General features: G+C 40.2%; 1 protein-coding gene across 6 annotated transcripts in view; it reads left to right on the top strand.

The window, feature by feature from the left end:
- PHC1 (polyhomeotic homolog 1) overlaps positions 1-13,576 on the top strand; it is a 155,943-nt gene extending 142,367 nt beyond the window's left edge. For all 6 annotated transcript variants that reach the window (XM_039366533.1, XM_039366534.1, XM_039366532.1 and 3 more), the window contains 2 exons: positions 10,660-10,891; positions 12,614-13,576. In XM_039366533.1, coding sequence (XP_039222467.1) covers positions 10,660-10,891; positions 12,614-12,768 — 387 coding nt within the window. In that variant the 3' untranslated portion in view covers positions 12,769-13,576. The remainder of the gene's footprint in view (positions 1-10,659; positions 10,892-12,613) is intronic.
- The last annotated feature ends 416 nt before the right edge of the window (positions 13,577-13,992 follow it).

Genomic DNA, 13,992 nt, shown 5'->3' with positions numbered 1-13,992 from the left:
TCTAAAAAGAACTTTCTGATAAACCAGAAAAAGGAGCACATAACTAAGGCATATCAGCATATAGCCCAAACATGCAAAGATAAAGTCAGGAAAACTAAAGATCAGAATGAACCAAGGCCTGTAACAAATATTAACAATAATAGAAAGCTTCTTTCTGCATGTAAAAAACAAGAAAAAAGTCAAAGAAATGAGAGAAGATGTCATGAAGGTGACAAGCAACAGGGACAAAGCAGAATTGAATTTGCATCTGTCTTTACACAAAAGAAAAAAAAAACAGTCCAACCTATCAAAAACTGTACCATAAATGATAGATTAAGAATACAAATCAAATTAGCAAGAAAAGGGTAAGATAACATCTATTCTCTCTAGATGAGTTCAAATTACCAGGAGGGATGGATTATATTCCAGCAATCTGAAAGAGCTGGTAGACGTGATCTCAGAAGCACTGGACCTTTCTTCAAAAATCCTGGAGCACTGGGGAAATGCCAGAGGACTGGAAAAGAATTGATGTGGTTCTCATTTTCAAAAAAGGAAAAAGAATAGATCCAGCAAACTACAGACAATCAGACTGACATCAGTACCAATTATAACCAGAAATCTCATGGATTTGTCAAAAACAGATCACGCTAGACATATCTTATTGCAATTTTTGACAAAGTGACTAAATTAATGTACCAGCAAAATGCTATGAATATACTTGGATTTCAATAGGGCATTTGACAAAGTATCCCCCAACCTATATCTTGGTAAGATAGACAAATGTGGGTCAGACAGCGTCACTACTAGATGGATTCTGTAACGACCCACCCCACTTTACATCTTAAGAAGACAGAACTCTTGGAATATCTCTTCCAACAGGTATCTTTATTAAGAGAAGATGGTTGCAGGCGGTTCTAGACAGGATCTGAGGGGCCAACCGCTACCATTCAAGGTTTTAAGTATTCCCAAGCAGCCCCACCCCACCGTCCTTCCAGCGACAATCCCAGGCGTCACATTTCCACCCTCTTTTTCCTCATGGCCGGCGGAAGGGAGACTTCAGAGAGGAGTAGATGAAATCTGATGGGCCCTATTATGATTAGTCCGTTTGGTGATATCCACATTCCGTCCCTTTGAAGTTGTAACGAAGGAAGTGAGAGCCATAAAACCCCTTTGCTCATCCCCCTTCCACTTCATAGTATGACAGAATCCAGAGAGGGCAGAAATGAGGTTTTCCATAGTCGATAACTAGAACTGAAATATAATCAGATTCTGACATCCTGCCCCCTTAAAAATAAGAGAGATCCACCTGAAAAGAAAACAAAACAGGTATAAAAGTTAGTCTGGCTTGTTAGGATACTCTGTATGAAACTTCTTTAATAACTTTGGGGCTTTATCTCGAAGTGTTGTTTGCCCTCTACCATGACTGGAGGTGGTGTGGGGATTTTTGACTGTAAAGGTGACTGATGCTCTTTTCAGCAAACTGCAATGAAAAATTGGGTGTATTTGCCTGAGGTTTTGGGGTAATTCTGATTCTTTTAATTGGAAAAGGCCCTATATATTTTGGTCCACGGTTTTTACAGGGTTGTAGGGATTTTAGGTATTTTGTAGATAAGTACACTATTTCTCCTATAATGAATGGTGTAGGCTCAACTCTTTTTTTATCGCCTTGTGCTTTGTATGCCTGCCTAGCTTCGTCTAGTGCTTTTCTAACTATTGGCCAGATGTTTTGTAATTGTTCCATCCATTCTTTCCGTGATGGGATCGCCAGTTCGTTTGGGGTTAGTTCTGGCATGGGGTTGAAACTTTGACCAGTAACTATTTGAAAAGGAGTGTAACCTGTGCTGGAGTGGACTGCATTATTGTAGGCCACTTCTGTGAAGGGGAGTAGGTCCGTCCAATCAGACTGTTGGAAATTAAGAAAGCAAATATTGCTCAAGTACTGAGTTTGAATATTCCGCCTGTCCATTCCCTTGAGGGTGATGGCTAGATGTCAGTCCCTGAGTAGTCCCTAAGATGGGTAAAAATTCCTTCCAAATGCAGAAGTAAATTGCACTCCCTTATCAGATATGATACGTTGCGGTGCCCTATGCAATCTGTAAATATGCTGGACGAAAAGTTTCTCTAAGGCTTATGCAGTGGGAATCTTTTGGCAAGGGATAAAGTGTACCTGTTTGGAAAACAAGTCCGTGACCATCCAGACAACAGTATTCCCATTGCTTTCTGGTAATTCCACTATAAAATCCATGGCTATTTCCCTCCAGGGGGCTGAGGGATTTGCCACTGTTTGTAACAGTCCGGGCAATTTCCCTTGCAACCTCTTGGCAGTTGTACACTTTGGGCAGCTGGCCACGTAACTTTCTATGTCCTTTTTCATGAATGGCCACCAAAATTGCCGTTTAATTAAGTGTAATGTTTTTATAAATCCAAAATGCCCTGCTGATTTTGTGTCGTAGCAAAGCTGCATGAATGTGACTCTTTGGGTTGTTGGTATATACCACCCAAAGGCAGTCCATCTTTCATTGTGCACACGTGTTTATTTTTCTGGAACCATTCATCTGTTTCCAAACTTCTCTGGAATTTAATTCCGGTTTGGCTGCCCAGCTGTGGTTTTAATTTAGCTTGGGCTCTGGTGGTTAGTGGCGCTGCCAGTTGTGATTCTACCATCATCAGTTTAGAGTCAGTGGCTTGCGTGCTGAAGTTCTTTCCCCCTGGCAAATGCTTGAGTATAAAGTGGAATTGGTGAAAATGCTGGGACCAGCGAGCTTGCTTGGGGTTGAGCTTCCTGGGTGTTTTCAAGGCTTCCAAATTTTTGTGGTCTGTCCACACCTGGAAAAGGATTTTGTTGCCTTCAAGGAACTGACGCCACATGAGTAATGACCAACGTATCCCATATGCCTCTTTCTCTCACACAGGCCAGCGCTGTTCTGTTTCCGTGAGTTTCTTGGATGTATACGCACAGGGTTGCAATACCCCTTCATCGTTTTCTTGTAATAATACAACCCCCACTGCCACATCACTTGCATCCACCTGTATTACGAAGGGCTTATCCATGTCTGGGTGCCTCAGTACTGTTTCAGCAGAAAAACGTCTCTTTAATCTCTCAAACACCGCTTGGCACCCTGTTGTCCATGTTAGTGGCTGGCTAGATTTTACTGAGGATGCTCCCTTCGTTTTTAGTAAGTTCATACGGGGCAGGGTTATCTGGGCAAATGAGGGGATGAATTGGCGGTAAAGGTTTGCAAAACCAAGGAAACTTTGCAGTTGCTTTCTTGTGTAGGGAGGTGCCCATTCTAATACTGCTCTGACCTTCTCTGGGTCCATTTCACTGCCCTGTGGGGATATGCGATAGCCTAGGTAGTCTATCCTTTCCTGGTGGAATTCGCATTTTGAGAGTTTGGCATATAGGTGGGCGACTCGCAGTTTCTTTAAAACCGCTCTGACTAGGTTGATATTTTCCTCTTTTGATTCAGTGAAGATAAGAATGTCATCTAAGTAAACCAGGACCCTGTTAAATAGGTATTCCCTTAGAACATCATTGATTAATTGCATAAATACTGCAGGGCCCCCTTGTAATCCAAATGGTAAGACTTTGAATTGGTAGCACCCCATTGGGCAGTTAAATGCTCTCTTCCATTCATCCCCTTCCTTAATTCTCATGCAATAGTAAGTTCCCTTAGGTCTAGTTTAATAAAAAAAAAATTCCCTTTCGAGAGGTATGACAATATGTCCTTCATGAGGGGCAGTTGGTATAGGTTGCTTTCACTGATTGTATTCAGGAGCCTATAATCCACACATAAGCGTAAAGAGCCATCTTTCTTCTCTCTAAAGAAGACCAGGGCAGCCACTTTAGGCTTGGCTGACTCAATGAACCCCCTTTCTAGGTTTTTCTTTATGAATCTTTCCATTTCCTCCTTCTCCTTTGGGCTCATGGAGTATAATCTGGGCTTCGGGAGTTTTGCCCCAGGCTTGAATTCAATGACACAGTCCGTGGGTCGATGGGGAGGGGAGCTCCTTTTGGAATTTTAAGTCATTAGGGTCCCCTTTCAGGAAATTTATTTTCTGCCGTCCTCCAATTCATCCAGGGGTTCCATTTCTTTAACCATTCCATCCCTAGGATCATTGGACATTCCATGCCTGGGGTCACCACAGACGTTATGTCTTCCTCATGTTTGCCCAGGGAGAGGTGTATTGGTAAAGTGGCAAGGGTAGCTGGCACCCTCTCTGCTATGGATCCATCTAACTGGCCAAATGAGATTGGCTGTTCCAGTCTCCTCGATGTAATGCCCAGATTCCCCACTAGCATTGGGCTAATGAGACAGCGGGTGCAGCCAGAGTCTATTAAGGCTTTCAACTTGACAGCTTCAGGCATGGGGAGAATTAATACAGTTACTGTCTTGAGGATGGGTGCAATGGGTCCACTTACCAGGGTTTTACCCTCCGAGCTGTTGTCTGAGGCGTCCACCGGCCCTGCGGTGTAGGCTGGAGTTCTTTGTCCACGATGGGCAGAGTAGGGGATTCCACAACCTCCATCACTCTCATGGCAGGTTCTTTTGGCTTAGCTGAAGACTTTCCAGATTTGCTGGCCGGTGATCTGTCTGGGTTGTGCTGGGGGGCTTTTGAGCGGCATTCTACAGCCCGATGCCCTTCTCTCCCGCACTTGAAATACCCCATTTGCTTCTTGGCCATCGCCGATGGTCTCACTGGTTCACATGTCAACCCAGGCAGTGGGCGGCTCCACGCCCAGGCAGTGGGCGGTGCCTCTTCAATAAGTCAGTCTCTGCTTCCTCTTCCAGGACGTACCATTCATCAAGTTGGTGTGGGTCTCCTCAGGGCAGGCAAGTGTCATACAGGTCATAGTTTAGCCTGTCTTTGAAATCGCTAAGGAGGATGTCTTCCGGCCAGTTCAGTTTGCTGGCAATGGCCTGGAATTCTTGCGTAGATTCGGCTACTGTACGTTTGCCTTGCCTCATTGTTTTTATTCTTTCGTGGGCTTTGCGATCAACCCCGGGGTCCTCAAATCGCCTTCTCAGAGAGGACATGAAACAGTTGAAGTCATTGAGCTCTGGGGCATTGGAGTCGTGCAAGTTCACCACCCAATCTGCGGCCAGCCGTCCAGAGCAGATTGCACAATCCTTTGTCACTGGGGATATGCCGCCCATATTCCTCCATGTTGCTGAGGACTTGGGTTAGGAAAAACCCCAAGCGTTTTGGCACCCCTTGAATCTCACGTCCAGCGGCAGGAATTTTTGAATGGATTAGTGCCTTCATTGTCGGTGGTAGTGTCTTCCATCCAGATCGCCATCTGCAGGTCGGCGGGGAGTGGGGACTACTGAATCAGCAGACATCCCCAGGGCTGCAGGTTCCACTTCCCCCTCGGTGTCTCTCCAGTTGCGGCTGCAGGAGCTGGTGCGGCCAGAGGGCTCAGAATTCTCTTCTGCTAGGGAGCTGAGGGTTCTCTTCATCAGGTTGATAGCTTTCTCTAGGATCCAGCCCACGTACGGTGCCCAGCTCCCTTCCTCTTCACTTGCATGCAGGGATTTCCCCTTCTCCTGCTTCCATTCTGGTTGGTTGCCCCCCCCCCCGTCTCAGGGTCACCTTTCTTGATTTCTTTTCCCACTCACCTTTCTTTCCAACACCCATTGACCACCGAGGTTTGTGGTCACGTGTCTCCACCTCTTCTCCTGAGGAATCTGATCTCAGATCCCAACATCTGGCAGGGTTTCAGTCAGGGCAGCGGCTCCCTTTCCGGGGAGTTTTCTTCCTTCCCTTCTCCGTCGTCTGACACGGTAATTTTTGCAAAGTCCCCCGGCAAGGTTCTCCCTTCCAGGTGGACTAATTCTGCAGATCCTGTCTAATGTAAGGATCCACCCCATTTTACATCTTAAGAAGACAGATCTCTTGGAATATCTCTTCCAACAGACATCTTTATTAAGAGAAGATGGTTGCAGGCGTTCTAGACAGGATCTGAGGGGCCAATCCCTACCATTCAAGGTTTTAAGTGTTCCCAAGCAGCCCCCAACCCACCGCCATTCCAGCGACAATCCCAGGCATTACATTTCCACCCCCTTTTCCTCAGAGCCGACAGAAGGGAGACTTCAGAGAGTAGTAGATTAAAGATGGTAGCCATATTGTTTTGCTCAGTCCTCTTGGTGAGAACCACATTCAGTCCCTTTGAAGTTTTAATGAAGGAAGTGAGAGCCATAAAACCCCTTTGCTCATCCCCCTTCCCCTTCGTAGTAGTATGACAAAATCCAACGCCTGGGATTGTCGCTGGAAGGACGGTGGGTGGAGCTGCTTGGGAACAGTTAAAACATTGAATGGTAGGGATTGGCCCCTCAGATCCTGTCTAGAACACCTGCAACCATCTTCTCTTAATAAAGATGCCTGTTGGAAGAGATATTCCAAGAGTTCTGTCTTCTTAAGATGTAAACTGGGGTGGGTCCTTACAGTTGTTTTTTGTGGAGGGAGGGGGGGAAATCCACTTTGCATTTCTTGTGCTGTCCTGAAATAACAACCTGTCATTCCTCTTCTATCTAAAAAGTAATTTTTCTCCAAGATTCTGTCCTGTTAAAATTACACTGTGATCAGAATCTCTACTGTAATAGATGGTGTTAGGGCCTTAGAGACCCAAGATACATTAATTCTGGAGTATGATTTGTGTCTTGTCAAAATAAAGTATAATCTCTCTATTTTGGATTTTGTAGCTACCCTGTGTCTGTTGTGCCAATTCATCCATCTATGGAAAAAACTTTTGCTGAAGCTTCGTTTTCTTCTCTTATTTCATGTATGTCTCCCATAACTAATATTTTGCTCTCTCCCTTTTAATGAGCATTGGAAAAATATTTTGTAAAATTGTTTTTGGTTTTTATTAGGAGCATAAATGGAAACTAATGTACAATTTTGACTTCATTCCTAAGTTTCAGGATCAAGATTCTTTCTGTTTTGTCTTTCAACTGGTCCGTTATTTCCCAAGCTACTGATTAAAAAATTAATTTGCAATTTCAGTTTTCTTAATCTTTAGTCTTTCCTGTAGCTAAATACTGTTGTTCTAATAGGCATGAGCTATTTTTATACATGGTTCTCCCAAACAAACTATATGTCAGGCACAAAGGATCAGGACCTTATATTAAGTTGCAGTTCAGAAGATTTAGTGTTCAAGTCTATACACAAGAATGTAGTCAACTGGGCTTCCGGTTCCGGATCGTGGTGCTCGCAGCTGTGCGAGGAGACTGCTGTCCTTGCCAGCTGATTCTCCGCTGCCAGTAGACCCTTAATCAGATCGAAAAGCTGCCTTGGAGGGGCGGCTACCGGTGAGGGAAGTCCTCATCGTCTTTGGGAGAGCGGTAGCTTCTTCCAAGGACTGTGATTGCTCCTTTGGGTCTACCGTGGAAAGAGCGGCCAGTAAAATGGCCGCTCACCTAACTGCTGAAACCAGAAGTCTAAGCACAGGAACCACTGTGGTTGAGCCGGGTGAGACTTTTTTTTTCCTCTCTTGGTTCTCCTTTTTTGTGTGTGTGTGCCTGTAAAAAGCACTTTTGAAATCATTTCCCTGCTTTGAGAAGGCGGCGTTGGTGAACGTGGGGAAAAGAAGCTTATGGATTGAATTAATTTAAAGTGACTTTTCTCTCTCTACTTTTACTTTATTTTTTATTCACTTTGGGGTCTTGGAAAATCTTTTTAATATTGAATATTATTTACTATTGGACTTTGTTTACATCTGAAGAATTCTATTTTTTTCTATGTTTTCTAATCTTGTTAATGATATTTCTGGTGTCTGGGAGGAGATTTTATATTCTACTGAGGACACCTTGTGAATAAAGTTAAAGTTGCACTATTTTTTTCTCTGTTGATGAGATTGGCTTTGACCTTCAGACTACCATAAAAAGGAAAAGATAAAGAAATTCAACAGCTGTATTTGTGGGGGTGGATACTGATTAAATGTTCTTTGAACACAGCCTCCACTAAAGATACAGATTGTTTTTAATTTTCCTTGAAATGGAGAAATCTAATGCTCAACTTGACTATAAACTTATACTGGAAAAACTTTATGAAGCTACTGACCAAATACGTTTCCAAATAAAAGAGTGTACTATGGCAATAAAATACAGACATTTTGCTTTGAACTTACAAACTGACCCCCAGACTACATCTGAGTATTTTATAGATCAAAAAACAACAGAAGCGGAATCAACTAAGATCAAAGAAGATTCTACCTTATCCTATATGCTTGCTGATGAGATCTCTGAGGAATCAAAAAGAACTGTAACTGAACCACTTACAACTTTAAAATTAACAGAAATGAACAGATAAGCTCAACTAACTGAAAACTATGGCAGCTTGGATAAGCATCTATTAACTACAAAATTGGACATAATTGAGCCTGTCATTCAACAGTTTCAAATGTGGAGACTTGGGATTACTTACAAATGAGCTAGGTCTTTAAAGCAGAAAAGGAGACGCTCTTGTTTGATTCAAAGGATACCACAAGGCATAAAAAGTGATTTATTCATTGATATAGAGGCGGTGTTATGGAAACCTGTTTGGCATAAAAGGAAACCTAGAATAAGATTTAGGAGTTTTGATTTAAGGCTCTATATATTGGATTTTAAGGCTTACTAGATATGGATTGATTTATGGCTTAAGATGGTTAAATAAGATGTTAGATTGAATAAAAATTAATTTAAGATTTGAATTTAATAAGAAGACGTTTGTTTATATATTAATAGGTTTGTTGTAATAGTAATTTTGGGAGGAGGTTAAAGGAGTTTGATACATATTGAGAGAGTGATAGTTTTTTTTTCTTTTTCTCTTTTCTTTTTTGAATTAATATTTTTACTATTAGGAATGATAGCTATTTTGTAATGGAAGAAGAAGAATAAGAAAGGGAAAAAAAAGAAGATATGATATTAACAAATGTTTATTGATTATGTTATGGAAAAAGGGAATGGGGAGACACCCGAAGTGTTAATCATGTATCTAGAGTAACAATATGGAAGATAGTAACTGAAATAGTAAAGCTTTATACAGGATTTGGACTTATTTAGATGAAATGTTACTGATTAAGAAAAAAGAAAAAGAAGGAATGTTATTAATAAATGAATATTGATTGTGTTAATGGGAAAAAAAGGTATGGAGAGACATTTGAAGTGTTAATTATGTATTTATGTTACCAATATGGAATATAGCAATTGAAATAGTAAAGCTTAATATAGAATTTGGATTTATTTAGATGAAATCAAATTGATGACTGTTTGACTGACTTAGTTGTACTGAAATATATTAACTTGAATATAATATACTACTAGAGGGAATAGAGAGGGGTGCATTTTTTTTAATGATTTAATTTGATCTTTATGTGTATGATTTTGTATTTGGACAATTGATTGCCCTGCCACCACAGTGATTCTTAAGCACTGGTTTGTAAAATGAAAAAAACTAATAAAACTTGTTTTTTTAAAAAAAGAATGTAGTCAACTAACAGTCAGCATTAAATTGATGTTAGATGAGGAACAACGGCATTCAAGGGGGGTTGGACTTGAATTTCTTGTGACAACTCTAAGCTGATGACAGATTTAACTCTACCCAGCTTGCCTGCTCTTCTCCTACACTAGGGATAGGCAATTATTTTCCCAAGTTGCCACATAAGAAATTGGCACTGTTATGGAGGGCTAAACCAATAGACTGAATTTAATTCTGCCACTCTTGTCCATATGTTGAGGGAGTATGGAGCCTCATCTTACCTCAGCCCAGCTGCTGCTCTTCAGCTATAGATGCAGAAAAGCTCTGTCTCTCACCAGTCAACTAAAGGACTGCACTCAGTTTCTTTTCCCACCCCTTGCAGTGTGCTTATTTACTAACTTCCAAATGACCCAACACAGGCTGACAAGGACTGCCAAAAAGCCAAATGTAGCCCAGAGATTGTAAAATGCCCAGATCTAGCCCAATAGCAGCTTTTTAATTCATTAAGTTAATAAATGTGTTAATAATTTATTACATATTTTAATTTAATTTTCCATTTATTTAGTTAGTTTAATCCATCAAGACAATGTGCTCTTATTTTTATTTTAATTTAGCACTGCTGCTATATCTATTTTTTTTTTTATTTTGTCTTCATGTTATGGAACATTCCTTATTCAAAAGATATAAGGATTTAATTCTTTAAGCAAGGAGGAGACTTCTGAAATTATCTTTATGGATTTTTAGTATCCATAAAGGCTTCCAAGGCGAATGGGGTTTCCCACCTGCATCTTGTATAGCTCTTAATGTTTCTCAGATATGCCAATGATCCACATTTGGGTTCATTCCAATAAAAATATTGTCAGTGTGGTGAATGATTATATATATTTATTTATCAACTATATGCACTGCCCATTTCACTGTCTAGCTGACTCTGAGCAGTTTACAAGTAAAAAACCAAAAATCCTTACAAAAAAAGATTAAAAATATAGCTCACACTCAAGTCACCAACCACCCCCCAAGTTTTGTTCCAGTCCTGGATCCCCATGCAACTTGCCAGGTCTTCACACTCTTCCAGAAGGCCAGAAGAGTGGGGGCCAAAATGTTCCATAGGGTAGAGATATATATTTAATGGTCTAATTAATTTTTTATTTTACAATACTTTTTTCTTTTGTGTACAGTTTTTATTTCTCATGCTGTGTTTTGTGATGCTTGGATTTGCAGGGCCAAGAAGATTCAAGCAGAGGATCTGATAATTCTAGTTACGATGAAGCACTCTCCCCCACATCACCAGGACCTCTTTCAGTGAGATCTAGTCATGGAGAACGAGATCTTGTCAATTCGAGCATGACTCAGCCCATTTCTGACTTGCATGGTATCAATCCAGTTTTCCTGTCCAGCAATCCTACCTGCTGGAGTGTAGAGGAAGTATATGAGTTCATTGCATCCCTACAAGGCAAGTCTGATATCTTCTCTCCCATGCCCTGAAGAGAAGGAATGGGGTAAATGGCTGTACATTGGACAGCTAAATATTAGCATGAGTAAGGTATTGGTTGATTTGAAATAGAAACTGTATTTGGCATGACATTCTCCTATGTTGTGTGAGAGACTGGGGTTTCCTGCTTTGGTGCTGCCTCTTTCTCAGGTTCAGGATGACATTTAGCAAACTCCTAACGAGCTGGGCAAAGGGAAGTAATAGAGGAGGCAGTTTCCCAAAAGGAACCTTCCTTCCATACAATTGTTACTGTTGGGGAAATCTTACCCTTAGATAGGTCTTAGATATATTTGTCTATATCCAGGAACTCTGAAAATGGATTTTTTATTTATCCTTTATTTTTATACATAACTCAAGGCAGCAAACATACCTAATACTATGTTTTAATATAACAAAATGGCTTTATCTCATTAAATTCTGGTTTTGTCAGTGACTCTAAGGAAGCATTTTCTATGCTTCCCATCTCTGTATGAAAATAATACGGGAACTTTGCAGGGGTATTAGGATAATTAATCAGAATAGAGCTGGAAAGGACTTTGGAGATATTTTAGTCCAACCCCCTGCTCAAGCAGGAAACCCTATATCATTTCATATAAGTGGCTGTTGTCTTTTCTTAAAAATATCTTGTGATGAAGCACTTACAACTTCTGATGGCAAGCTGTTCCACTAGTTAATTGTCCTCGCTGTTAGGAAGTTTCTCCTTAATTCCAGGTTGCTTCTCTTTTTGATTAGTTTCCAGTTTCTTGTCTTGCCTTCTGATGCTTTGGAAAATAAGTTGACCACCTCTTCTTTGTGGCAGCCCCTCAAATACTGGAATACTGGTACCATGTCCACCCTAGTCCTGTTTTTTTGTGCACTGGCTATACCCAATTCCTGTAACCAGTGGTGGGATTCAGATATGTGAACAACCAGTTCTCTGTGTGGATGCCACTTCCGGAAATCTATTCTGGGCCTGGGCAACAAAAAATTAGTTAACGGTTCTGCCGAAGTGGTGCGAACTGGCTGAATCCCACCACTGCCTGCAACTGTTCTTCATGTTTTTATCTCCAGACCCTTAATCGTCTTAGGTGCTCTTCTTTGCTCTTTTTCCAAAATCTCAACATCTTTTTTTGTAATGTGGCCAAAACTGGATATAACATTCCAGGTGTGGTCTTACTAAGGATTTATAAAGCGGTACTAATACTTCACGTGATTTTGATTCTATGCCTCTGTTTATACAACAAGGATTGTATTAGCTTTTTTGGCTTGCTGCCATACACTGCTGACTCATGTTTAAGTGATCGTCCATTAGGACTCCAAGGTCCCTCTCATAGTCATAGCCAGACACAATATAAGATATGTGAGTCACAGCAAGTGGAAGCACCTAATGTGGTGCTAATATCTACAAACTGAGTTAGACCTGAATGGGAGAATACTAAATCCCAGGGTGATAGATCAGACTGGGAAATAAAAAAGGAGGCAAACACATATCCTCCCAGAAGGTATCAGTGGCAAACCATTTCCTCATTATTGCCAAGAAAACTATTATACTGAAGAAATCAAGTTTGACTCAAGCCTTTTTAAATCAGGTTTGAACATAAAACTCTTGATTCTTACAAATTCTGAGTTATTGTATAAACACTATTAAATATGTGTATTGTTTCTATTTCTCACAAAATTCTCTTTGGTACTTGAATCTGTTAGGCTGCCAGGAGATTGCAGAGGAATTTCGCTCCCAGGAAATAGATGGCCAGGCCCTGCTTCTGCTAAAAGAAGAACATCTCATGAGTGCCATGAATATCAAATTGGGTCCAGCTCTCAAAATCTGTGCCAAAATCAACATTCTCAAAGAGACCTAACACTGGAATGCATTTTTTTTCTTTCCTAGCTGGAATGAATACACTAAATGGAAGAAATTTTTTCTCTTGCAAACCTGTATCATGATGATACTTGGGGGAGGAACAACTCCCTTGGAGGGCTTGAAACATGTTGTCAAAAACATAGAATATCTTCTGCTCTGCTCTGAATTCTTCCTGAGGGAAAAAGGCAAATAAAAATTCTGTGCTGCAGTTGCTGTGAATCCTGCCTGTCAAGTTGCTGGATTCTCATATTTCCCTTCCTATAGAAATCGTTCTTTCTACATGATTTCAATTTTCATGGGACCAATTGATATTGAATCTTTTCTTTTGCTAAAGGCTTCTGTTTGGAACAGTAAAGAACTAAGTTTTAAATGACATCTTTTCTAATTGAAGTTTTGATTGAAGGTAAGTAGTACAGTGACTTCATACAGAATACTAGAGGGAATGTTAATTGAACATTAAAGACTGGAGCTGGCCCAGGTCTAATGGGATACTCCGGAAGACATTACTTCTGATAATACCATCAGAGGGTTTAAAGATTTTTAATTCCATTTGTGTCTCTTGTGGGGTTTGGAGAAAATTACTCAAGAGCCAAAGGAGAATCCAACCCTATTGAAATTCCAAGTGTTCCATCCTGCTTTTAAAAAAAATGTCTTCTTTGGTTTTGTATCTTACCTTTCTCCTTATGAGAAATCATATGGGACAAACTTTCTGCTATCAGGTTTGTATCTTCTGTCCAAAGCCTGTTTATTTTTGTTTATTAAGCAAATTATTCAGTAAAAGGAATGCTTCATATATAACATTGCAATCTTACTGTTGTCTGATTTTTCTCACCAACTTTTGCACAATCAGATTTGCAGCTTGTTTTGAATTCTCAAAGCTTTGTTGTTATTGCTCCTGAATTTAAATTTTAGAAATAATTTTCTGATCTATTTGTAAAAGTAAAATGCATATCCATACAAAATCTTTAAATCTTTTAATTTAGATCCCTGTTCTGGAATCTACACATCTTCAAATGAATTTTTATTCTAACAATTTAGAATAATATTTAATTTCATTGTTCTGACAATATATTTGAAACAAACATGTAAAGCTGTATGTTTAATTTGAGTAAGTATTTCAAAACATCACTCTCGAGAATAGACTTAAGATAATCAGGGTTTTTTGATAGATGATTTTCCACTCCTTCCCTCACTTTATAGTTTAGCATATATATATATATTT

This window comes from Crotalus tigris, unplaced genomic scaffold, assembly GCF_016545835.1.
Source record: "Crotalus tigris isolate CLP2741 ecotype Arizona unplaced genomic scaffold, ASM1654583v1 scf7180000020347.5012614909:4044961, whole genome shotgun sequence".
Taxonomy (NCBI): domain Eukaryota; kingdom Metazoa; phylum Chordata; class Lepidosauria; order Squamata; family Viperidae; genus Crotalus; species Crotalus tigris.
The sequence above is the reverse complement of the archived record's forward strand: the minus strand, read 5'-3'. Positions and strand labels throughout refer to the sequence as shown.